This window comes from Mustelus asterias, chromosome 6 (genome assembly GCF_964213995.1).
Source record: "Mustelus asterias chromosome 6, sMusAst1.hap1.1, whole genome shotgun sequence".
In the NCBI taxonomy this organism is placed as follows: Eukaryota; Metazoa; Chordata; class Chondrichthyes; order Carcharhiniformes; family Triakidae; genus Mustelus; species Mustelus asterias.
In genome coordinates this window covers 74076213-74103315 of record NC_135806.1, presented here as the reverse complement: position 1 = coordinate 74103315, position 27103 = coordinate 74076213, and the positions used below count along the sequence as shown (strand labels likewise).

The 27103-nt window shown below is 43.1% G+C and overlaps 1 protein-coding gene across 1 annotated transcript in view; it reads left to right on the top strand.

The window, feature by feature from the left end:
- LOC144494669 (transmembrane channel-like protein 2-B) overlaps positions 1-27103 on the top strand; it is a 62961-nt gene that overhangs the window by 16591 nt on the left and 19267 nt on the right. The window contains exons 7-14 of the mRNA XM_078213872.1: positions 2313-2411; positions 6199-6341; positions 6602-6749; positions 8746-8934; positions 10849-11028; positions 16086-16229; positions 16901-17029; positions 17614-17681. Coding sequence (XP_078069998.1) covers positions 2313-2411; positions 6199-6341; positions 6602-6749; positions 8746-8934; positions 10849-11028; positions 16086-16229; positions 16901-17029; positions 17614-17681 — 1100 coding nt within the window. The remainder of the gene's footprint in view (positions 1-2312; positions 2412-6198; positions 6342-6601; positions 6750-8745; positions 8935-10848; positions 11029-16085; positions 16230-16900; positions 17030-17613; positions 17682-27103) is intronic.

Below are 27103 nucleotides of genomic sequence, written 5' to 3'. Positions count from 1 at the left end.
ATATTTTATCTGGTAATTGTGATATTAATCTTGACATTCCATGGAGATTATGTCCTTCAAAACCTAATTGGTGTTGTCCTGGTTGAAACAATTGCAGGCTATGTTTGATTATTATGCAGTTAAATTGAATTAGTTTGTTGTTTTACTCTCTCTTTAGAATCATAGGACGGAATTTTCCCATCCTGCCTGCCACAGGAATCATAGCGGGCGGGTCACTGACCATGCAAAGGTCTGTTGACCTCGGGCTGGATTTTCAGGCCTTGGGGCGAGTGCAGCAGGAAACTCCCGCACATAGAAGTGCAGAAGCAGGCCATTCGACCCATCGAGCCTGCACCAACAACAATCCAACCCAGATCCTGTCCCAGTAACCCCATGTATTTACCCTCCTAATCCCCCTGACACTAAGAGGCAATTTAGCATGTCCAATCCACCTAACCTGCACGTCTTTGGACTGTGGGAAAAAACTGGAGTACCCGGAGGAAACCCACACGGACACGAGGAGAAAGTGCAAACTCCACACAGTCACCAAGGTTGGAATTGAACCTGGATCCCTGGCACTGTGAGGCAGCAGTGCTAACCACTGTGCCACCGTGCTGCCCCTGAATGGTCTGAGTATCTTGCAACCTTCCTTTCAAAGCTTGATGAAGCCCTATTTTATTTATTCCCATATTCCTTCCACTCTTCTGCATTCTGCCTATTTATTTCCAGGGTAGAAAGGTCAACTACAAGAGGGCACAGGTTTAAGGTGAGAAGGGGTACATTTAGGGGAGACATGTGGGGAAAGTTTTTCACACAGAGGGTTGTGGGTGCTTGGAGCACACTGCCAGTGGAAGTGGTGGAAGCAGGCACGTTAGCAACATTCAAGGTGCGTCTTGATAGACACATGAATGGGAGATGAACAAAGGAATAAAAACCACATATCGGCACAGGCTTGGGGGGCCGAAGGGCCAGTTCCTGTGCTGTATTGTTTTTTGTTCTTCTTTGATACCATCTTGGGTCTCTACCATCATCTTCCTGATGTTGTTTCTCTTCATCCTGGGCTTTCCACATGAAGCCTTCCTAAATTCAGGTGGAAGAGAGAACAGTATGGTGGCTTTGTGTCAAAATTCTGCCCTCAGAAAAGCATTAGTTCCCTGTATTGATCCCAAGATAGCCAGGTGCTGCCCATCTTAAGCCCACTTTACCACATGTAAATGAAGACAAATGGTATGTGGTTTAATTGTCCTTGGGATTTCCTTTAGTTTCTGTTTGCTTCTATTTCCCCCTCCACTCTGCTGCCCAGGAAGGAATCACTGCCATTTTCAAGCTGGGACAAGTATGACTTCCTAAAGTAGGAATACATAGTGGAGGCCATTACTTACACAGACCAGTCATTTCACTAGACAGGAGAACATCAGGTGGCACGGTGGCAAAGTCGTTAGCACTGCTGCCCCACACTGCCAGGGATCTGGGTTCAATTCAGGCCTCGGGTCACTGTCTGTGTGGAGTTTGCACATTCTCCCTGTGTCCGTGTGGGTTTCCTCCGGGTGCTCCGGTTTCCTCCCATAGTCCAAAGATGTGGGGGTTCGGTTGATTGGCCATGCTAAATTGACCTTAGTGTCAGGGGGATTAGCAGGGTAAATATGTGGGGTTTACGGGAATAGGGCCTGGGTGGGATTGTAGTCGGTGCAGACTTGATGGGCTGAATGTTTTCCTTCTGCTCCGTAGGGATTCTATGATTCTATGAACATGGAACCAACTGCCAGTAAAGAAGCCTGTTGAAATCTTGGGAATTAAAAGTTGTTGATAGACACTTCAAACTTTTTACAAATGATTTTATTGTGGTGATGGATTTTTGTTTTGGAATTCCATTGTTCATGTGCTTTGATGAAGGGAATGAAGAGGACATGGAGGAGAGGATGAAAGTGCAAAGAGTGCAGCAGCATTCCCACTTTGGAGAGGTAACAGATATGATAGTGGGGAATGTGTAGTGGTTGCGGAAATACATAGAATTTAGGAGAAAGCCTTTGACTAGGGTCCACATCCAAGATTACTAGAGATGGTGAAAGTGGTGTGTAACTGGATTAAAGTTGGTTAGAAAGAACAAAAAAAATAGCAGTTAAGGGCAATTTTTCGAAGTGGTTGAAAGTTGGCTATGGTGTCCCACAGGATCCAGTTCTGAAGCTACTTCTGTTCACTATGCATATCAATGATTTCAATACACACCTAGATGTGCCAACATTTTAGACGATACCAGAATAGGAGGTATAGCAAATTTGTTAGATGAACATAAGAAATAGCTAAGAAATGTTGACAATACTTTTATACTTCAGGTGCTGATGGGCCTTCAATATGGCAGCATACCGCGGAAGACTGTGCCAAGGAAAGAACAGCCAACTGCTATGGATTTTTCAGTACTTTGGGAATTTGGGGTGAGCCTGTAGATATTCTCATAAGCTACTAATGAATAACATTTCACCGCTGTAGCATCCAATTGTTTACTAAATTATTCCAAGACTTTTGCCTCCATTATTTTATCTATAGTTTTATTCCATACATTAAATACTCTTTGAAAAACAAAAACAAGGTTTGCATTTGTAGAGTGCTTTACGTGACAATTGGACCTCTCGAAGCACTTTCCAGTCAATGAAATACTTTTGAATTATAGTCACTATTCCAATGAAGGAAATGCGCAGCCATTTTGTGCACAGCAAGCTCTCAGGAAGAGGAATGTGATAATGACCAGTTAATCTGGCAGTGTGATGTTGATTGAGGGATAAATATTGCCCAGGACACCAGAGATAAATCTCCTGCTCTTCTTCAAAACAATGTATTGGGATCTTTTACATCCACCTGAGAGGGCTGTTTGATTTAATGTTTCATCTGAAAAATAGTAGGTAGGATATTTTGACTTTTTTTCAAAATGTTGCGTTGGGTGGGAAAAGTTGAGTGCAGCCCGCTGGCTGCCTTGCTGGCTTTACACACCATATTTTCAAACTCTACAAAAATGAAAGGGTGGGTCCCACACTATCATGCTGGAGTCCACCCTGCAAGCATGTTAGGTTTTTGAAAGATTTAAGGGTAATTATAAAAAATTAAAATAAAATCACAAACACCCCACAGAACTCCCCTCCCAGGGAACCCCACCCCCATGGACATAGGACCTCCCTCCTGTCCAGAGAGCCTCCAAACCCAGGGAACCCCTCTTCACCCTGAACCTCCTCAATAGAAGTTCCATCCCCCCAGAACTGTCAGGGTACTGCCCAGGCATGCCCTCTCTCCACCTTTTACATAACCCGATGTAAAGCCCCTGCATGGCGTCACTCCAGAGGCAAATGAATACTTTACGGGGGGAGATGATACAGTGGGGAGGGGCCTCTAAGTATATGGTAATGTATTATAATGGGATCGCTATCCTTGCATGGCGGTTACCCCATTATGTCACTGGCGGACGTTGGGGACAATCAAGCGGGGAATTCCCACCGGTGTGAAATCCATTTTGGGACTCCCTGTCATTCTTTACCCCTGCTGTCATTCATGCCCACTGAAAACGGGGGCGGAAAATCCCTCACTACCTGCCACAGACCCAGCCTAGCAGCTATCTGCTTTTGGATACAGCCAACTTGGTCTGTAGTGGTGCTACCAAGCTACCTTGGTGATGGACATTGAAGTCCCCCCACCCACAGTACACCTTTGTAACTCTCAGTTCTTCCTCCAAATGGTGTTCAATATGGAGGATAACTGATTCATCAGGTTTCCTTGCACATGTTTGAGCTGATGCCATCAAGATTCATGGGATCCAGAGTTGATGTTGAGGACTCCCTAGCAACTCCCTTCCGACAGTACATCACTGTGCTGCCACCTCTGTTGATGGTGATGGTGGTGTCTGGGATTTGTCTGTAAGGTATGATTTTATGAGTATGACTATGTCAGGCTGCTGCTGACTAGTCTGTGAGACAGCTCTCCCAATTCTGGCACAAGCCCCCAGATTTTAATAAGGAGGCTTTGCAGGGTCAACAGGGCTGAGTTTGCCATTGCCACTTCTGGTGAATAGCTCGATGCCGGGCGGTCTGTCCGGTTTCATTCATAACCCAATTTTCTGTCGTGGTTTGATACAACTGAGGAATGATTTCAGAGGGTAGTTAAAAATCAACCACTTTGCTGTGGATCTGGAGTCACATGTAGGCCAGACCAGGTAACGCGGCAGATTTCCTTCCCTAAAGGTCATTAGTGAACTAGATGAGTTTTTACGGCAATTGATTCATGATCATAGGACATTAGATTTTTCATTCTGGATTTTTATTCAATTCAAATATCACTATCTGCTGTGGTGGGATTTGAATCCCAGAGCATTACCCCGGGTCTCTGGACAGTGCCACTACTCATTCATGACAGTGTGAGAAACAATGTCCTGATATCAGCCCTAACATATTTTACTAGTTTGAACCGATGTCCAGTAATTTCATTCCCACAGTTTAATTAAAAGTAATATTCCAGGTTAATTCTGTATATTCTTATCAGCTTGCATACCCTTGTAAGTTTACCCTTGAAACTCTTCCTTCCCAGAAGCCCCAGTCTATCCAGAGTTCCTTCTAACTCTTGATTCAGGGGAGTGTGGCTCTTCTCTATATTGCCTCTAGCACTTGAACTATTGGTTCTTGGTGCTCAGAATTGAATCCAATATTTAAAGTGTTGTCTTATCAGAGGGCTATAAAATTTGCTTGTTATCTCCTCTGACTTGTTTTCTAATGATTTGCCTCTGTAGCTCAACATCCTGTTAGCTTTGTTGATTGTCGTTTTGCATTGGTTGGACATATTATGTGTCTACTCCAATTTCCAAGGTTGCTTTCAACATTCTTAATTATTTCACTGCCATGCTTGGAGTATACATGTCATCTATTTCGCCTTCCTATGTGCAGTTCATCTCAACTGTCTGTGTTGAATTTCATCTGCACTGTTTGGACCATGCACATTTTGTCCAGTTGTTCTGTAATTTTGAGCTGCCTCTGCAGATCCAATTACCTCTCCTACCTTACCATCACTTTCAAATCTGGCAATTTGACATTAAGTTTCTAAATCTGGGCCATTTATGTAAATTAGGATGATGCTCGTGCCCTGAGGTAGCCCACTCATTAGTTTCCCACTTCAGTGTAGATCCTCGAAAGAGGTACTTGTTTCCACCGTTTTTGCAGTTTCTTATTCAATCCCATTATCTTAAATCCCCATAGTTTTGACTTTAATTAACCATCTTTCATGTGGAACGTTAAAATACATCATCTCTTAAGGCTCCCTACAGTTCACTGAATGTCTGTTCATCAAATAATTTGAGAAGGTGGGTTAGCCAGGTTTCTTCTCTTGCTGTATAGATGATCTTGCAGCTTATACTTGATAATCAGTGAAACTTTTCTTGGCTGTTATGGAAGTATTCTGCTTTTCTATTTCTACTATCCAAATTATATTCCATTTGCCACAGTGAAGAACACTCACTTAGCCTGTCTATATCTCTTTGCAGCCTTTTTGTGTCACAGCACAGCTGACCATTGATCTAGCTTTGTATCTTTCGAAAACTTGGAAACATTTCAGTTGGTCTCTGATGCACCATCAATCAAGCAAAGACTAGTTTGTATGCAAGAACAAACAGGCTTTTATTAGCAAAAGACTTGGAGCACACCCATGCCGATGAACTGGTCCAGACTGAGGCAGGGGGGTGGGGAGCAGTCGCCTTTATACCTGGACCAGGGGGGGGAGGAGTCCCGGGCAGGGCCGGCAGGGACATGTCCACGCATGTCACACACACAGGCAATAAGCTAACAGTGGTTTACCACAGTCTCCTAGTCCAAGTCAGTAATTGTAAATAGCTTGAGTTTGTTTGACCATACTATGACTTTATAAGTGCATTAAGACTTCCTAATTATGTCCTGAAATTTAGTGGCAGTGAGGGTGTCATTGTGGCATCCTAAAATAATGTTGTATTCAATCATTTAGATGTGGAGGGATGATAAAGTGTCTTTTAATGCAGTATTCTATGCAGTAAGATCAAGTCATAGGGTGGGATTTGGCACCCGCCCCAAAACTGAACAATCTCGCCCGAGGTCAACAGACCTTTGCATGGTTTTCCCCCCCACTCCCTCCATGATTTCTGAACATTAAGTAGAAAATGTTAGTATACCATGTTATGTTACATCATGACTTAAAAATAAATACTTTTGTATTTTACAGGGATATATAAAGTACTCAGCTCTTTTCTATGGATATTACAATAATGAACGGATGATTGGTGTTTTCAAGTATAGGTTACCATTGTCTTACTTCATGGTTGGTGTGGGCTCCTTTGGGTATAGTCTCATGGTTGTAATTAGAACGTAAGTATTGAATAAACTGTGAAGAGAATATTTAAGTTCTTGCATAGCTCTTACCAAATCCATCTCAGAATAGACCGAAGCAGCCATTTCATAGAAACTAATTATAAGACCGTTTTAATCATAAGGTTTAAGTGACAAAAGCCCTGAAGCTTGAGATGTTTTTCACTGTCATTTAATTGCAAGCAAATTTTAGTGCAAATTTTAAACATACTTATATGTAGAAAATATTCCCATTTAATGACAGTTTTGATCCTGTTTAGAATGACAAGAAATGCAAGAGAAAGTGGAGTTGATGGAGATGATGGAGATTTCAACTTTAGCTGGAAAATGTTTACCAGTTGGGATTACCTAATTGGAAATCCTGAAACAGCTGATAACAAGTTTGCATCCATTACAACTAGCTTTAAGGTAAATTTAGAGCTCTGGCAAATGAACTCATTCTTATTCATGTCCATGTTGATTTTTTTATTCAGAGTTCTGTTGTAAAAAACATTTCAAATGTTTCCATCTGCCACCAAGATGGAAATTCAGGAAATTCTCAATTTTTGAGACTAAGTGCAGTGGCGGGGGCTCCAACAACATCTATCCCATAGACCAGAATAGCAAGATCCCACACCAGATTCTGCACTTGGGAGCTCATTAATTAGCCACAGGCAAGTTTGCCGCCGACTCTCATATCACTCTCTCCAGCCCACTTGTCCTCACCATTCCATTCCAACTATGCAAGAGGTCAGCAACCCAGAGGGAAAAGGCTGGCAGTCTCAAGAGGAAGTCTGTTTCTTGATTCAACTACCTTCCCCCGTGCCCATCGCCTGCAGGGTGCCCATGCCCCACTTACATCTGGAGTCTTCATTCATCCCCTTCCAATAAACAATGTGATATCCCTTAAACCCCCTTGTTTGTGAGATTTTCATGTAGCATTGTCAGGATCCAGCTTCCCTCCATCCGATCTTCCCTCTGCCTTCCATTGTTCGTTTTCTTCATCCATTGCCTTGCCCCTCTGCATGCCTTCATGAGCCGTCGCCCTTCCCTCCTTCTACTTGCACAGCCCTCCTTCCACATTGCCCTCCTTGTCTTCATTAAGCCGCACCCCCTTCACCTCCCAGACTCAACTTGCACTCCACCTCTGGTCAAAATTCAGACCTTTGTTGCGGTGATAGCATGAGTCCTATGGCACAATGCTGTCCAAATAGACACTGTTGTGTGATACCGATCTGTCCCGTTAGAGTGATGAACAGCGCATCAGGAGCAGCACAGCACTATGGCAGAAAGTCTTTGCACACGCCTCGAAGTTTCTGGCGAACAGGGCCTTGTACATGCCACTCACTCGCAATTGGGTTTGACAACGGCGTAAATTCCTGCTGGATTAAAAGGCCTGATGGGATGCCGATGGGCAGCTATTTTAATGGCCATTCATGAGATGCAATTGAATGCAAATGGAGTTTGCGCCACCTGCCAGCGGGAAGAGCGACCTTAGGGAGGTTGCAGCGTGATTTAAGATTGGCAGATTTCTGACTTTGTTTCCCACTAGATTAATCGTGCGCACCTGCCACCAAACCCGCTGTAGGCTAGTTGGAAGAATTCTACCCATGATCTTTTTAGTGGTGGCCTTTCTCCTTGATACATGATCCATGATACATGATACAGATCGTGTGACTTGAAGGTGATTATGTTGCATTGTATTGCTACTGTTGTCCATCTCGATGGTGGATATTACAGAGGGTGGAGGTTTTGTTAAAGTAACATTGGTGAGTTTGTGCAGTACCTTTTGTACATACGGAACTGCAAGCAATGGTGGAGCTGTTTGCATATTGATTCCAGTGAAAGTGACAGCAGTCCTGACAACTTGCTACATTTGTTTTTACCTTATGTTGCCTTTGCTTCTTTTGCCAATTATCTTATCTTTGGTTACTAATCCTTCTGCCATTAGAAACAGTTTTCCTTGTTTACTCAATCAAGACTCTTCAGGATTTTGAACACCTTTATTAATTCCTTCCTTAGCCTTCTCTACTCTAAAGAGAACAACCTCAGCTTCTCTAGTCTCTCCACGTCACTGATGTGTTTCATTTCTGGTACCATTCTAGTATTTCTCTTCTTTAACTTCTCTTTTTCAATCTCTGTGCTGCCTGCATCTTCCTACCCTGCAGATAGCCACCCACTTACTATTCCATCAAATACTCTTTGACTGTGGGGTGACCATCTCCTGTAACATGTGATGCAGGAAATTCTCAGACTACCCCATGCACAGCAGTAACTCCAGCTTCTCCTCAAGCTCAGAAACCCTGCACTGAAAACTCAACACGTACGTGAATTATTACTTTAGAAAAGTAACCCATACAGTTTTAATAATGTTATCCTGTTTGTAGGCAGTGATTTTATATATTTGTATATGTTGTTTTGTCAGGAATCCATTGTGGATGAAGAGGAAAACCAAAAAGATGAAAATGTTCATTTAAGGAGATTTCTTATTGTTTTAGCTAATTTTCTTATATTTTGCTGTCTTGCTGGAAGTGGTTATCTCATATTTTATGTTGTGAAAAAGTCCCAGAAATATTCAGCATTGGAAACATTAACATGGTATCAGAAAAATGAGGTAAGTGATAAATTAACATCATAAAGTGCATCATAAACTGTACTGTGTGCAGTTCTGGTCACCCTATTATAGAAATATTATTAAACTAGAAAGAGTGAAGAAAAAGTTTACTAGGATGCTACCGGGACTTTATGGTTTGAGTTATAAGGAGAGGCTGGATAGACAGGGACTTTTTTTCCCTGGAGTGTAGGAGGCTGAGGGGTGATCTTATAGAGGTCTATAAAATAATGAGTGGCATAAATAAGGTAGATAGTCAACATCTTTTCCCAAAGGTAGGGGAGTCTAAAACTAGAGGGCATAAGTTTAAGGTGAGAGGGGAGGGATATAAAAGGGTCCAGAGGGGCAATTTTTTCACACAGAGGGTGGTGAGTATGTGGAACGAGCTGCCAGAGGCAGTAGTAGAGGCGGGTACAATTCTGTCTTTTAAAAAGCATTTAGACAGTTACATGGGTAAGATGGGTATAGAGGGATATGGGCTAAATGCAGGCAATTGGGACTAGCTTAATAGTAAAACCTGGGCAGCATGGACAAGTTGGGCCAAAGGGCCTGCTTCCATGCTGTAAACCTCTATAACTCTATGAATAATTAAAGAAACACAAACATGTGCTTTGTGCAAAAAATGTCTTTTTTTTTGAATTTTTTTGAACTTGTATATTCACAATGGAACATTGGCTCTATTCTCTCTCCATAGATGCTGTTAGGTCTGCTGAGATTTTCCAGCATTTTCTGTTTTTGTTTCGGATTCCAGCGTCTGCAGTAATTTGCTTTTATATTATGACAATTTCTAACTTTGTTAACGGATGATTATGCATTGCTTGCATTTCCAATCATATTTCTAGTATTGATCTTTTCTATCATACGTATAGAGAAGAATATCCACAATCAAATCTTGTGTGATATTGTAAACAAAAAAGGAAAGAATATGTTCACAATTTACCTTTTTCTAATGAACCTGTATTATCATTTCTCCCCTATTGCTTTTGCCTGTGTTTTTTTTAAATCTTCTTTGCCCTCATCTCTGTTATCTTATAATCCTCTTCTGCCTCTTTCTCTCTGACTTTATTTTCCTGCCATTTCAAACTTCGAAGTGCTGGGTTCGGTATTTTTTTAAAATGCTGTTCGGTCATTTAGCCAATTGAGTGCAAAGTTCAGTGGAAAAATACAAAAGGTGTCTGCTGACCTTAAAGACTTTTTGACCGGGCGGCACGGTAGCACAGTGGTTAGCACTGCTGCTTCACAGCTCCAGGGTCCCAGGTTCGATTCCCGGCTCGGGTCACTGTCTGTGTGGAGTTTGCACATTCTCCTCGTGTCTGCGTGGGTTTCCTCCGGGTGCTCCAGTTTCCTCCCACAGTCCAAAGATGTGTGGGTTAGGTTGATAGGCCAGGTTAAAAATTGCCCCTTAGAGTCCTGAGATGCGTAGGTTGGTGGGATTAGCGGGTAAATATGTGGGGGTAGGGCCTGGATGGGGTTGTGGTCGGTGCGGACTCGATGGGCCGAATGGCCTCCTTCTGCACTGTAGGGTTTCTATGATTTCTATGATTCTATGACCGAAACGCTTGTTGAACTTGGCTAACCTGATTATAGTTTCAAAAACAATTTCTGCAATTGGGACAATTGTGATCACAGTTCCTGTGACTATAATATCACCTCTGATGAGATATTGACCTTGGCCACCTTCATTGCCACTCTTTAATTGTAATTGTGTAACAGTTTCTTTTAAATAGCAATTGGATAATCATTTCATATCATTCTGCAATTTGTTCACTCCTTTTATGGATCAGATTACCAGAGCTGTATGTTTATTGATTTGACTGTATTCAATATGAATTCCGCAATGCCATTTGCAACTGCAGGTATATAAATAGTTGAACAAACAGTAGCAATGACTATCTTTTCATGTTCTTCTCCTTGCAGATTGATATAGTCATGGCATTGTTGGGAATGTTTGTCCCTCCATTGTTCGAAACCATTGCCACTCTGGAAAATTATCATCCTCGTATTGCGCTGAAGTGGCAGCTGTGGCGAATGTTTGCTCTCTTCCTCGGTAATCTGTATACATTCCTGTTGGCTCTTATTGATCAAGTCAATGCACAAGTGAGCTGGTCTCTTTGTTAGTATATTATTTCCTTTGGTATACCTTCATTTCTGGGTGACTTTGAACTAGTTAGCCATGTTTTTCATTTCCATTAGCAGCCTTTTACTTTGGCTGAAGTGATAAGGATTAAGGAGTGATGGACAGAAATGAATGGAAAGTCCTCTCTGTTGTAAAGCTATAGTTGATAATTAATATGCTGTATATTGGCAGAAGCTGTGCTTATTGTTATCATGCAGCAGCCAGACACTTGAGTCTGGATGTTGACCTGAAAAGGGTAGTACCTGGGTCTCTTTCATGTTGAAGGAGTCAAGACAGTTACCCAGAAACCGGGTACAGACCTGCAAAATTCACTTCATGTGGTCTCAGACCAGTTGGATATTCATCAACTGGAGTTCTTTTCTGTTGGAGACTCTGGTCAGTTGGTCAAACATTGCCCTGTTGGCAACATGGATGCAATTGATGGTCTTCTGGACCTGAGGAATTCTATCAATGGCTGCAATGGCCACTGCCCTCTGTGCCTGCGCTGGCCTCTTTGTGTCAAAATGGATGTATCCCCATACCTCTCGAATAGGAAATCCATGACCTGCCTAATTCCGTGATGAGCTGCTGACTGGGAGATACCATCCAGATCTGCAACTGATCCCTGAAACAAACCGGAATTCAGGACAATGGGGACCTTGATGGCTGCAGTTAGGAGATTGCTTGGAGGAAGTGAGGTCTCTGGTTACTGTGCACTATTGTGCAAATCTTTGAGACCATCAGCCTGGATAGGCACAGTCTCCATTGGCACTGGTGCTCTGTCATGTGCAGGTAGCTGACTCTTGGGCTGTACATTGGATGTTGTGGGTCATACCTTTTCCTCGTTGCAGCCCCTCTCTGTATTCCTCTTGCCTGCTGTCTAGAAGAATGCCTCAGCTGAGGCTCTTCCACACTGTTCTGCCCAGTGCCAGAGTAGCCTATTCCCATCTCCTGTCCTTGAGCTGCCAATGGTTTGTTCAGCAGGACTTCCTCCGCCAGTCGCTGCTGCCCAAGTGAAACCAACGGCCTGATGGCCCACCCAGGACTTCAATTAATCACTAACATGCCTCTCAACACCAGAAACAGTAACCCTATACATCTGGCTGAGCAATTGAGCACAGTTGTCCCTCTTTTAAATGAGTCAACCAACACCTCCATTAGACCTGATGGCTCCCCATTGTGTGCATGTGAACATAAGAACTAGGAGCAAGAGTAGGCCATTTGGCCCCTCGAGCCTGCTCCATGCATGTCAAGTTCCTCGTGCCTTCCACTTATATCAGTGAGAATTCTGTGTTGAGTAGCTCACCTTTTGACTCCTCAAAGTCTGTCCACTAGCTGCAAAGCGCAAATTCAAGAATGGGATGAAATACTATTCTCATGGATGGGTGCAACTCCAACAACACTCAAGAAACACAACACCATCCTGGACAATGCAGCCCACATGATTGGCATCCTATTGCCATCTTTAACATCTACTCCCTCCACCATTGATGGACAGTGGCAGCAGTTCCACATGAAGTGAATTTTGCAGGTTTGTACCCAGTTTCTGGGTAGCTGTCTTGACTCCTTCAACATCCCAAGCCCACTACCGCTAGAAGGGCAAGCACGGCAGATGCATGGGAACATCACAACTTACAAGTTTTCCTCCAAGCCACTATCACCCTGACTTGAAACTTTCTGGCCATAATAAGAAGGATGTGGAAGCACTGGAAAGAGTGCAAAGGAGATCTACCAGGATGCTGCCTGGTTTGGAGGGTAGGTCTTATGAGGAAAGGTTGAGGGAGCTAGGGCTGTTCTCTCTGGAGCGGAGGAGGCTGAGGGGAGACTCAATAGAGGTTTATAAAATGATGAAGGGGATAGATAGAGTGAACGTTCAAAGACTATTTCCTCGGGTGGATGGAGCTATTACAAGGGGGCATAACTATAGGGTTCGTGGTGGGAGATATAGGAAGGATATCAGAAGTAGGTTCTTTATGCAGAGAGTGGTTGGGAAGTGGAATGGACTGCCTGCAGTGATAGTGAAGTCAGACACTTTAGGAACATTTAAGCGGTTATTGGATAGGCACATGGAGCACACCAGGATGATAGGGAGTGGGATAGCTTGATCTTGGTTTCAGATAAAGCTCGGCACAACATCGTGGGCCGAAGAGCCTGTTCTGTGCTGTACTGTTCTATGTTCTATAACTTCACTGTCACTGGGTCAAAATCCTGGAACTCCCTTCCTAATAGTACTGTGGATGTTCCTACAACACATGGGCTGCAGCAGTTCTACGAGGTGGCTTACTTCCACCTTTGCAAAGGCAACTGGGGATGGGCAATAAAACCTGGCCCAGCCAGCAAAGCCCACATCCCATGGACGATAATAAAAACTGGACAGCAAATGCCAGCAATTGAAAATCTGGCCCCAGTTATTTGCTGAATTTCTCTGCAATTTCCTTATTCCCCATTATAATTTTTCCTGTTTCTATCTGTAAAGGGACCCACATTTACTTTTGCTAATCTTATCCAATTTACATTCCTACGGCAGAATCTGTTTTTATTTTTTTCATATTCTACTTTCTCTCTCTTTATTTGTTTCCTCAGTGAGTTTTGAAATCTTCTGGATCCTTATATTTATGGCTCTCTATGGCAACCTTATAAACCTCTTCCTTTAATCACGAGCATCCTTTATCCGTAAATCCAAAAATCAAACACATTCAAAAACCGTGGTTTTTCTTAACCTCATGGACCTTTAGCACGGGAAGTCTAGTTGTTTGTCTGTACTGTTTACTGTGTGATTTTTGTGGTGAACATGTCAAAAAGAAACTTATTACAGGTACCCTGTATTTATTGTTCAGTGAGGGCCGAAGGGCCTGTTTCCTGTTTCCTGTGCTGTACTGATATATTTTATGTAGCTAGCAATTCTATTTACTTTAGACTATAGCTAGCCTAGGCTTAGGCTGTTGTAATGTAAGTTTTTATACGGTATCCAAAAAAACAAAATGACCTGAAGTTCAAAATGCAATTGGCCCCCACGGTTTCAGAGAAGGATTTTCAAACTGCACTGTCTTTAATTTCTCTTGTTAGCCACTTTTGGATCACTCTTCCCATCGAGTTTTTATTCCTTAACAGAATGTTCTATTTGTTGTGAACTATTAATTAATAAACATCTTACAATAAGGAAAAATATATATATAGAGAGGCAACATGGGAGCTGATGGACAGATGGAAACAAGCCACTTTCAATTATAACATTGCCTGTGATAGCAATGGTTTATGGGCCTCTGAGGACAAATTAATGAGGATATATACACCTGGGTGAGTGAAAAATCTCTCAGGAACTATTTTGTTGCTGCCTCATTTGACACAATTTTTCTCTGGGACCCAATGTTAGGTATGTTACTCATCCAACCAAATGTGGGTGAATATTATAACTAGTGATTAATCATGAGAAAATTTCATACATATATCAATGTGTTTTTGTTCACATGTGCTTTTAAAAAGCTGACCATGGTCCAACTCTATCTGCCTGGTATCCAGCCTTGTTTTTGAGCGTGAAGGAGGGAATTTTAAACTGCAAGTCACTGAGAGAAGGGAATTAAGTCAAAGGCATTGTTCAGTTGCTTCAGAGACTGCCAGATATTGTGTGAGGCAGCAAGTTTTCATGCTTGGATTTGGTCACTTCCCAAAATTATTTCAAAGACATTTATCCTGATAGGAACAGGGCTGAACTTAAGTGACAAGCAGAAGTTGCTGCAGCTGAACACAAAATCTAAGCTACATAGTATGCTAACCAAGTTTGGGTAGAATTTTCCCCCAAAATTATTAAAAGTGTCATTTCGGGCGAGAAAACAGGTGTGATCTGGTACAATCATCCCACACTTAGTCATTTTTTGGGAGAGTGGTGAGTTTTGCACCGGTTCTGAGAGGGGCGGGGCCTAAACACTCTGGCAGTCCTGGCTTCACAGAGATCAGACACCATTTTTAAAGGGAGCCCTGATCTCAAATTGAAATTGAAGACCCCTCCTCCCTCCCCACATGGACATCAGGGCCCCACCAAACTCCTCTCGTTGAAGGGATGTTTCCCCACCAACCCTCCAACATTGCTCGCTGGCATTGGAGCATTGGGGCCCTCCCAATGCCCACCTTCATGGCCCAGCCCTCTCGTTCCCTCGCCCTCTCATTCCCCAGCCCTCTCATGCCCCAGCCCCTTGACACTGCCCCTGGCACCCTGGCAGTGCCCCCCTGGCAGTGAGAGGGGGGCAAACCTGGCAATGGCAGGGTGGCACATCCAGGTGGGCAATGCCCAGCCATGCCCCTGATCACCGAGGGCTTCACTGGCCTCCCGGTGTGGCCATCACACTTGCGTTTGTAACTGTTCCTGGGTCCTGGGATGGAATGTCAAAAATAAACCACAGAGCCTTTCAAGCAGAGTTACCAGTGCAACATTAGTGGGCTTTGCAATTGGCATCAGAAGCAGTACTTCAAGGGCCTCTCAGCAGGCAATGAGAATACTTGCCACATGAGCCCCAACCCAGCGGTGGGCCCCAACCTGCAGACCTCCAGTCCCACCAAGTGCCCCCCCATTCCCTGCACCCTTGAAGGTCTCCGCAGTATGGTAGTGGCTGACTTGCCATTTTGCGCCCTGGAGGTTAGTGCTAAGCGGTACTCACCTCCTCACTCACCCTCACAATCTAGCGCACCTGGACCACACTTCAAGGGACCAGTTATGATTTGTGCCCCTGTGACTTCCCACTCGGGAGGTAGAAACATTCCAGGAGGGGGGAATGATCTAAACTTGCTAATGAGACTGAAACTAAGTCAGTCTCATGCTAATCAGCCTCGCGCCCTTTCAGGGTGAGATCCAGTTTGCAGCAACAGAAAAGGAACGGGAAGTTTACCAACTATTTGGCGTTAGGCGCAAAACCCGTCTTTCGGCTCACACGCAATTTTCCCAGATTAGCACAATCTGTGCCAGTGCAACACGGCCGGAAAATTGCGGCTTAAATCTACAAATATGTATTCATACCCTGAAAGTGTTTTCTTTGGTTTTGTTCAGTTGGCAGAGGAAGAAAGTATAAAGAACAAGACTTTAGCCATGATGAATTCCTACAATTCAACTAATTCGACCTCTGAAAGAATTCCGGCAATAGATCCTGCAGATTTTCCCAGAGGGCCTTGCTGGGAGACAGGTGTTGGATTGGTAAACTATCTGAATCTATACTGTAGAAGTGAACTTTGAATTACTTTATAGTATTCATTATTTCTCATATCCAGCAGAAGATACTTTCTTAAATCACATAGGTTTCACTAGATTCAATATATACTAATGGGAAGAATTCAATACCCCCCTCCCACTCCCAGAAATGGGCTGGGAGGCAGGAGAGTGCCGTATAATAAGGAAGGATGGTGCGGGAAGGAGAGCCTTTCAGCTTTCCACCTCACTCCGATAAAGCCAGAGCGGGAAGGGTCAATAAAGGCCTTCTCTCCTCTAGGTGAATTGAGGGGAATCCACACCATGTTGGAGCCACCACCTAGTATATCCGGGTAGCCTTTTCATTGGCCGCAGTGGGGGGGAGGGGTGGTGCAGCAGCACTCTATCCTGTAGAAAGGATTCCCCTTTCTTTCCCTCTGAACCTGTAGGTGTGAGAAGACCCCTTTCAGCGCCCCGATCTCTGAACAGCCGGGCGGGCTGGGTCCCACGATGCAGCAGGAGAATCTCACCCCAGTGCTCCTGCTAACACCAGGGAGAAACACTCCGGTACTTAGATTCAAAATGGGTGAATTGTACCCACTATGCTGAAGTTAATGCTTCAGATTATTGAAATATTTGATCTTTGCTGAATAATTTATTATTTTTATTGCCTTTTGCAGGAATTTACAAAGCTTACTGTTTCTGACATTCTAGTAACTTATGGCAGTATATTGGTTGGAGATTTTCTACGTGCTTTGTTTGTCAGATTTATCAACTATTGCTGGTGCTGGGATCTAGAATATGGATTTGTAAGTATATTTTGTCAAAAGAAATGTGTTGAATGAATCAATGATCACTATCAATAACGTATGTTTTATTTGTTAATATAATATGACACTGGTGTTGTATATTTTACATCTATACAGAGATGACACTGGATTCTATGTGCATAAGTTTTATTCACCATGGTTTAAAATGTTACTTGGTGTTTTCTGCTTTTGCTCCCAGCTCTTTCTGCAATTTTGTTAATTTTTCTCTGAGTCTAAATCCAGGCTTAACCAATCAAGCACAGTAAGCGCCAATAGTAAATTGACTCATATAATCAAACGTAGAACAATTGAACACTAGAGGTGGGAATCCCCCTCCCCGCAGAGGTGCTAAGTGGCCTGCCCTTGGCCAGTAGCGGGATCTTCTGGTTCCATCACTGTCAATGGGATTTCCCCTGTAATCCAGCACACACCACTGGAAAATATGCAGCAGAGGTGTGCCATTGGTGGGACCAGAAGATCCCACCGGCGGAAAGGGTGAGAAAATCCCACTCGACATCTTAGGCATCTCGTGTCCTGTTGCTTCACTTCTATTAACCTTGCTACTTTAACCCTTTACGTTTTAGCCTTCATACACTGAGTTTGACATCAGTGGAAATGTTCTAGGACTTATCTTCAATCAAGGAATGATATGGTAAGGAAGCTGTTTGTTACAACTGTACGATTCATCACATTTTCTTTGAAACAGCAGAGCTGTCTAATCTTGCTGAATTGCTGAAATGACTCAGGAAGCCTGACTGGAAATGAACATAGTTTATTACAGAATGCAAAGTAAAACCACTACCGTGGTGTACACACACTAGTCCCTGTCTGGGACTATAGTTCAAGGCTCAGGTAATGAGTTCCACTGGGCTGGCAACTGCCTGTTACCAGGGGAACTCATATCCAAGAAGGCCCACAGGGAGATCAATCAATGAACCATGGACCTTGTGGGGGTTATCAAAGTCCCCTAAAAAAGTGAGGTATTAAAAACCAAGCTCAAAAGTACATATAAACTGATGAAACCATGTACAGTTAAGTAACCATTTTATGTAAGGGATATCCATTGCATGTTTTGCAATTTCTTTGTGCAAGAGTAGTCAACTAATTAATTGACACATTAAGTGTTCAGAAATCCTGGCTGGAATTTTACCGGCCCACGCGCCATGGGAATCGGAGCGGTCGAGGGGCGGAGCATGAGAAGGTCCGTTGACCTGAGGTGGGATTTTACGGTTTCGGGATGAGCGAGGCCATAAAATCCCGCCCCCTGTGTAAAATCTGGAGCCCTTTAGAAAATCATTGCGGGTTGGGACATTTTCAGTGTCCTTTCAGAATATCCACCTGGGAAATCCTCTTAGAGGCAGCCAATTAAATGGCCATTCTTGGATCCACTGAGGGTTCCTGAGACTGCTGGCCCATCAGAGGGCCTAAAGCCTTGGAATGACAGCAGTCTCTCCCTGAGAGGAGGATGCTGCTGCTGCAGGATGGGAACTGCGAGGGTGCCTATATTTTGAGGCACTCTCTGGAGAGGTATCTAATTCAGTAAAATAAATGGTGGCTGTTACGTCCACTCCCCTGTGATGGGGAGGCCCTTCTACAAGATGGTGTACAGCAGCAGCTGTGAGCTGAGAGGCAGGAATGAGTCGGCTCACTGACCTGGCACTAAGTTTTGTGAATTTCCCCCTGGTCTCACCTTCCAGTTTGTCCCCACGGACTGGGAAGTTTCCGCCCATGTAAGCTGATTACCAATGGCAAAGGAAGATGAAAGGGACTGTGAATCATAGAATTCTACAGTGCAGAAGGAGGCCATTCAGCCTATCAAGGCTGCACTGACCACAATCCTACCCAGACCCTATCCCTATAACCCCATGCATTTACCGTAGCTAGCCCCCCTGACACTAAGGGACAATTTAGCATGGCCAATCCACCTAACCCACACATCTTTGGACTGTGGTAGAAGATGTTTGATTATTCTAAGCAGAATTGTCCTTTATTCAGTAATTTAGGAATGCAGCACAAGATTCTTTTAACTATATTTTTCTCCCATTGAGATAGGAGTTCTTGAATGTGCAATAACCAGGAACAGTTAATTGGTCATTTTGCTCTTTTTTCAAAGCATCTCTTAGGGTGGCACAGCGGTTATCACTGCTGCCTCACAGCACCAGGGATACGGGTTGGATTCCCGGCTTGGTTCACTATCAGTGCGGAGTCTGCATGTTCTCCCCATATCTGCGTGGGTTTCCTCCAGGTGCTCCGGTTTCTTCTCACAGTCTGAAAGATGTGCTGGTTAGGTGCATTGGCCATGCCAAATTCTTCCTCAGTGTACCCAAACAGGTGCCAGAGTGTGGCGACTCGGGGATTTTCACAGTTACTTCATTGCAGTGTTAATGTAAGCCTACTTATGACACTAATAAATAAACTTTAATATCTTATATGCACAGCACTCAGTGCCTCATTTTCATGTTGTAAGGAAATAGAGATAGTTTTAAGAAGCTATATTTGTATTTATGTGTATTGGGCATAACCTCTAGCTTTAAGTTTAATTTATATTTCTGTAGTTGTGTGTTAAATTTTAATTTCACTTTAAAAGATGCTTGCATTTTAATAAAGTTTTTAAAACTCTAAAACAAACACAGTGTATAAAAAACTGAACTAGTTGTTACCTAGCAACTAAGGGCCAAATAGGCAGCAAAAGCAGTTTGAGTTCAATTGAAAGAACGTAACCTAGAAGTAAAGGGCTTTTCACAGAAACTACTGGAATGCAGACATGAAGAGAGACTGCAGAGAGTAGATCCCAAACTAAAGAACAGAAGAAAGGTCTTAAAATCAGGGAATGGGACAGAAGTAAGTTCCAGGAAGACTGCGAAGTCAAGAAACAAGGACAGGGATTGAAAACAGGTACTGTTCAGTGACGTTCAGAGTGAGGAGCAGATAGAGACTCCAAAAAGGCAAGGCTGCAGAAAACAGACGGAAAATGAAGTATGCTTGCAAAGAACCAGAAATCCAAAGTGGCCAGAAGGTTGGGGACTAATTTCTATGGGCCTGTGAAGGAATGGTGTTCTGTTGGCATGGCAGGGTATCTGAGAGAGTGTATGGAAAGCCAAACTGAATGTACATGGATCCAGGATGGAATATCAAAAGGAGAAGTTAAAACTCTCGAAGTGAATCCTTGGTGAAGACATTCGAGTGAAAGCGTTGTTGAGAGAAGATTTCAAGGTGTGTTCTTTGAGAGCGGAGATTGGAAATCCTCGTGTGAAAGACATAGTTCCAGTGAGACCAGTTGGCTTACAGTGTGAAGCATCTGGGGAAAACTGCTGAGAACCCATAGAAGTTGTTTTGGGTGGGATCTGCCACTTGGTTTCAGAGCGGGGGATGTCTGTTTAACTTATTGGTTTAAATGGACAATGAACATTAGAGTGTAAGATAGATTTTGTAACTTACGTTATCCTCGGAATCTGCACATATCTGTAAAGCTTTGTGATGTCACAACGGGCCAGGTGCTGGAGGGATGGTATTTCCAATACTTGCTCCTCCATTTTATAGATCCCATCTGTTCCTCACTCAACATGGCTGCTGGGTACAGTGAGGCCTTGCACAAGATGCTTTCCGGCAATCCAAGAAGGAATTGGCAACCTTCAATCTGGAAGTGCTTCCACTTCAATCTTGGAGATGAAGTTCAGTTGTAAACGCTTAGGTAGCCTATATAAATAGATCACCAAGCAATAGTAAATGGGTGGAACCTTTAGGGTGAAAGCGAGGAGGGGTTTGGATTTCTGTGTAGATTACTTGCTGTGTACAATTTGCTTTGTGGATTATGACCAAGACCGGACAACAGAGCGCTTTACATAGAAACATACAAGATAGGAGTAGGAGGAGGCCATTTGGCCCTTCGAGCCTGCTCCGCTATTCATTACTACCATGGCTGATCATCCAACTCAATAGTCTAATCCTGCTTTTTCCCCATAATCCTTGGTTCTAGACTCCCCCACCATCGGGAATATCCCCCTGTCTAGTCCTGTTAGAATTTTATACGTCTCTATGAGATCCTCCCCATCATTCATCTGAACTCCAGCGAAAACAATCCTAACCTAGTCAATCTTTCCTCGTACATCATTCCCGCTATCCCCGAAATCAGCCTGGTAAACCTTCGCTGCACTCCCTCGAGAGAAAGAACATCCTTCCTCAGAAAAGGAGACCAAAACTGCACACAATACTCTAGGTGTAGCCTCACCAAGACCCTATATAATTGCAACAACACATCCCTGCTCCTGTACTCGAAACCTCTCGCAATGAAGGCCAATATGCCATTTACCTTCTTTACCACCTGCTGCACCTGCATGTTTACCTTCAGTGACTGGTGCGCAAGAACACCCAGGTCCTGCTGCACACTCCCCTCTCCCAATTTACAGCCATTCAGGTTGTAATCTGCCTTCTTGTTTTTGCTTCTAGCTATGGAACCTGACCACGGATTGTATGAGAACCTGCCTCAGTAACTTGAACCTTTTTCTGTTTGTACAACCATGAACTCCACCATGTCCCTTCACTTGTATTAATCAATAACTTGTTTATTGATTTGACTTGATCTTCTGGTTATTTCATTTGTGTCTAAACCCCACCTATATCATCACCCAACCCCTTGCAACGTCACAGCTGGTGGAGAATATAGGCATAGGCTGTGTATTGGTAACAGAGATCAAAGAGACATGGACATTACCAAAGAATCCTGGGAGGAACAGCAGCATCCTCATTGCATGATCATTGAACATGTGGATCAGATAAGAACATGGATAAATGCAGTCCTCCCAATAGTGAAGGAACATGTGGAGAAAACTCAGGTGGCCCAGACCAAGGCTTACAACAACGGCATCAAGGACGGCAATGCTGATGCCCTCTTAAGGATGCTTGCCATGTTTGCAACAGCTTCCCCTGGGTGTATGCATCAGCCTAGGAGGAGGGTATGTGATGTCACAAGTGGTTGGGTGCTGGAGGGGGACAGTGTTTCCAATACTCGCTCTTCCACCATCTAGATCACGTCCGTGCTTCACTCAACATGGCTGCTGAGTACAACATGACTATATCATAGAGTCATAGAGTCATAGAGGTTTACAGCATGGAAACAGGCCCTTCGGCCCAACTTGTCCATGCCGCCCTTTTTTTTAAAAACCCCTAAACTAATCCCAATTGTCCGCATTTGGCCCATATCCCTCTATACCCATCGTACCCATGTAACTATCTAAATGCTTTTTAAAAGATAAAATTGTACCCGCCTCTACTACTACCTCTGGCAGCTTGTTCCAGACACTCACCACCCTCTGTGTGAAAAAATTGCCCCTCTGGACACTTTTGTATCTCTCCCCTCTCACCTTAAACCTATGCCCTCTAGTTTTAGATTCCCCAACCTTTGGGAAAAGATATTGACTATCTAGCTGATCTGTGCCCCTCATTATTTTATAGACCTCTATAAGATCACCCCTCAGCCTCCTACGCTCCAGAGAAAAAAATCCCATTCTACCCAGCCTCTCCTTATAACTCAATCCATCAAGTCCCAGTAGCATCCTGGTAAATCTTTTCCGCACTCTTTCTAGTTTAATAATATCCTTTCTATAATAGGGTGACCAGAATTTCACACAGCATTCCAAGTGTGGCCTTACCAATGTCTTGTACAACTTCGACAAGACATTCCAACTCCTGTATTCAATGTTCTGACCAATGAAACCAGGCATGCCGAATACCTTCTTCACCACGCTGTCCACCTGTGACTCCACTTTCAAGGAGCTATGAACATGTACCCCTAGATCTCTTTGTTCTGTAACTCTCCCCAACGCCCTACCATTAACTGAGTAAGTCCTGCCCTGGTTCAATCTACCAAAATGCATCACCTCGCATTTATCTAAATTAAACTCCATCTGCCATTTGTCAGCCCACTGGCCCAATTGATCAAGATCCCGTTGCAATTGAAGATAACCTTCTTCACTGTCCACTATGCCACCAATCTTAGTGTCATCTAAAAACTTACTAACCATGCCATATTGTTGCTTGACCCTTTGCAATGTTACAATGTAGTTGAGGTGAAGGAGTAGTGTATGATTGTTCATCTTTTATTGTTTAATAAATGTTTTATTCTTTTCTTAAAAGTTGATCAGCTGATTCTGGTGACTCTCTTCAGTAGCCTTCCTCCACCCACCTAGATAAGAGTTAAGATCTATCAAGCTGGGTTCCACCCTGGGACCTGACTTGTTCAGTTGTAACATCAACTGGGATCGTAATAATCCCCATGTACTCTCTATATAAAAGATCTTTTTAAAGCACAACTTTAAATCTTATGGCTCTGCACAAGTTGAATTGCTGTATATTAACTAATAGAATAATGGCATCTTTCTGTGATCCTCTACGTGCAGACATGGGAGAAAAGAACTGGGAATCGGTGGGTTGACATGGCTTGGGTACAGGATTTGATGTAATCAATTCGTTTGTAGTAACTATTTAATGGTGTCTTTATTCTGTCCTATTATTACTCACTCCATTTAGTTAGTAGTTTATTGCATTTGATTCTCTCATCTCAATAGCCACTCAGATCTAAAGATACTCCTATCTACAGCTTCCATCTTACAGAAATGGAGAAACACTTTACACTTTTGCTGTTAGACTGTATTTGCAGTTATTGAGCTCCGTTGAGTGCTATTACTCAGCAAGTTGATTTCCTTGATTGTCTACATTCACTGATAGAACACAATCATTCATTTATAAAAACAAATTTAGTTCAAGGATATAGTAACAAGATATCAACAGCAGATTTAGGTAAACTGTTGACCCTTCACTTAAAACAGTAACACTCATGAAAGTATTTTACTGCTACAGCTCTTAAGTGCTGTAAGAATGTGTAAGGAAAGAAAGGACTTTTACTTGTTTAGTGCTTTGGAAGCCTTTGTTTTGCCATCAGCTGTCAGCTGTCATTTTAACACTTTCCCTGAGTGGGAAGCAGATGTGACATTTCCGCAAGACTGAAGCAGGCCTGAGGCTGATTACTAGGTGAAAGAGGTCCCTGAGATAACTGTAGTTCTTTTTTTTCCGGTTCCAGGAACTGCAGGAATGTTCTCCTCGGCCCCATAGGAAAGTATAGGATTCTCCATACCTGAACGTCACTCTCCTTCCCAAACAGCTGTCAGCTCTGGAACTCCTATCCTTCCTCTGTCCTCCTTGTCCTTGGCCAGCACAGTATCCTAAAAAGTGCACAATTTTAATCCCTCGACAGCCTCTTCCAGCTGATTTTTCAAGTGTTTTGGTCAGGAAGTTGACCATCAGCAGTTAAAATTAGACTCAATAATTTTTGGAGAATATTTAACATAGGACTGGAATAATATTTATTGATACAATTAATGCTTTTGTAAAATTTCTCAGATCTACCAGAAGAAAAGTTGGTTTATATCAGGAATTAGAAGGTATGTTAACATTGAAGAAAATAGCTCTGCTGAGCTGATTTTTGCCAGTAGGTGGAGTTGGCAGCAATGTTCCCTCTAATTTATTCCATCCATGTGCAGAAAGAATTTTGTTATGTGCATCAGTGTCGAGATAATGGGCCCGGTTTTACCAAAACTTGGGTGCGAAATCGCGGTAAAGTTGGGCCTCGGGCCTATACCGTGATCTGCACCCGATTCCGAGCAGATCACGGCTTTACCGACACCCGATTCGGGCGTGGGTCCGAATGCATGCATGCGTTTAAATCGACTTAATGAACCGTGCGCCCAACTCTACCGCCAAATCCCACTTTACCGTCTTCTGGTCCGTTCCGCATCCGCGCTGTAAGCGACCTGCAAAATAAAAGTATGAAGTCGTCGCTGCAGAAGGGCGATGGTTAGATTCTCTCATGTTGGAGATAGTCATGGTCTGGCACTGGCGTGGTGTGAATGTTACTTGCCACTTGTCAGCCCAAGTCTGGATATTATCCAGGTCTTGATGCATTTGGACATGGACTGCCACAGTATCTAATGAGTTGTGAATGGTGCTCAACATTGTGTAATCATCAGAGAATATCTCTACTTCTGATCCTATAGTAGAAGGAAGGTCATTGATGAAGCAGCTGAAGACGGTTGGGTCTAGGCCACTACCCTGAGGAACTCCTGCAGTGATGTCCTGGAATTGAGATGACTGACCTCTAACAACCACAACCATCTTTCTTTGTGCTAGGTATGACTCCAACCGGCGGAGAATTTTCCCCTTGATTCTCATTGATTCCTTTAATCAAACTGCACCTACCAAAGGTTGCTATTGGCATCAAGTTTTGTGAACATTGTGCTCTTGGACAGCTTAATCAAGCTGTCATCCACTGAGGTCTGTAGGTGAATTTCCCTTGGCTTAATTAAGTCGAGTTCAGTCCATACAAATGTGAAGAGATCCATTTGGTTTAGGAATTGTTCCAAAGTCCCATTCTGTAGGCTTAGTGACAGGAGAGATGATTCCCATACTGTTTATATCTTCTAGTTGCCTCTGGACCTGTTACATCTTCCTTGGTGTGAAAAGACACACAAGGTTTGCATCAATTAACAGTGGTTTTACTATGTTTGGTCTTCAGTGTTCCCAGACAAGTAATCAGCATTTGTAAGCACTTTTTAAAGTGAAACTTAGACCCTTGTTGATTGATTTCCTCTACCTTTGTGACAAGATTGAGGTCTTCATAGGCTTTTGACTCAGAAGTGCGCATTCCTGATTGTGAAAGACATGTAATAAGACCATAAGATGTAGGAGCAGAAGTAAGCCATTCGGCCCATCAAGTTTGTTCTGTCATGACTGATCTGATATGATAATGCTCAACTCCACTTTCCCACCTTATCCCCATAACCCTTGATTCCCTTACTGATTAAATATGTCTGTCTCAGCCTTGAGAATGTTTCCTGCAACTGTTTTCCCTTGTACTGGTGCATAACCTGCAACCTATCCTTGACTTGTAGTTTGATCCTGCCTGGACCATATAACAGGTTCAGTTGGCTTCAGGCATTGCATTACCAACCATATGCTTTATCCAATAAAACCATTACACTTGTTTCTGTATCCAGTTTGAAGTTGACACAAATATCTACATTCCAGAATGTGTACTTGTGTCTTTGATTTCACCCGGGAAACATTTTTGGCCTCTTTCTGTTAAAATTCCTCAATTTCATTAATAGCCTGGTGTGTGAAGACTTTCTCGTTATCTTCCATAAATTTAGTGCTTTTAGTTCTGCACTTCTTCCTAAAGTGTCTAAACCTTTTGCAGTGAATGCATTTTGCAGTCCTTACAGCACATTGTTCATGCCTGTGGGGCTTTTTGGCACAGTAAGAAGTCTCACAACACCAGGTTAAAGTCCAACAGGTTTATTTGGTAGCAAATACCAGGTATTTGCTACCAAATAAACCTGTTGGACTTTAACCTGGTGTTGTGAGACTTCTTACTGTGTTCACCCCAGTCCAACGCCGGCATCTCCACATCATGGCTTTTTGGCACCACACATGGTTTGATAGTGTCTTTTACTTATCTCCTGCATGATGTCTTCTTCCCTGGAGTTTCTTTGACATTCCTTTGCTCAATAAAGCATATTGTCACTGAAGGTTTTCTGAGCCAAGGCTTTTGTTCACCTGTTAGAATTTCCCAATTCAGTTTACTGATGTCTGTTTGTCTCACTAGCTGTATTGCCTTCTCCAAAGTTAAGTCTTCCTTGGTTTGCAATAGATGTGATAGAGTATCATTGGTGACACCAACTACAATGCATTCTCATATTAATTCTGCTTTTAGCGCTCCATATTTGCAACCTTCAGTCAGTCTGTAAAGGTCATTAATAAATACGTTCATTGTTCACCTGGTTTATGGACCCTTTTGTTGAATTTAGCCCTTTCTAGGGTATTTTAAAACGTGACTTGAAAAATAACAAGTTGTAATTATAGCATGCTTGGAAGTAACAGATAACTTTGTACCTATGGTTCCCAAAGCTTGCCACCACTGGATGTTTTCTTAGGTCACATTTGGGTCTGTTTTTGAGTAATTGATCGCAATTGATTGCCATAAGTTGTCGATAACTCCATTGTCACAACATGCGATTACCAGGA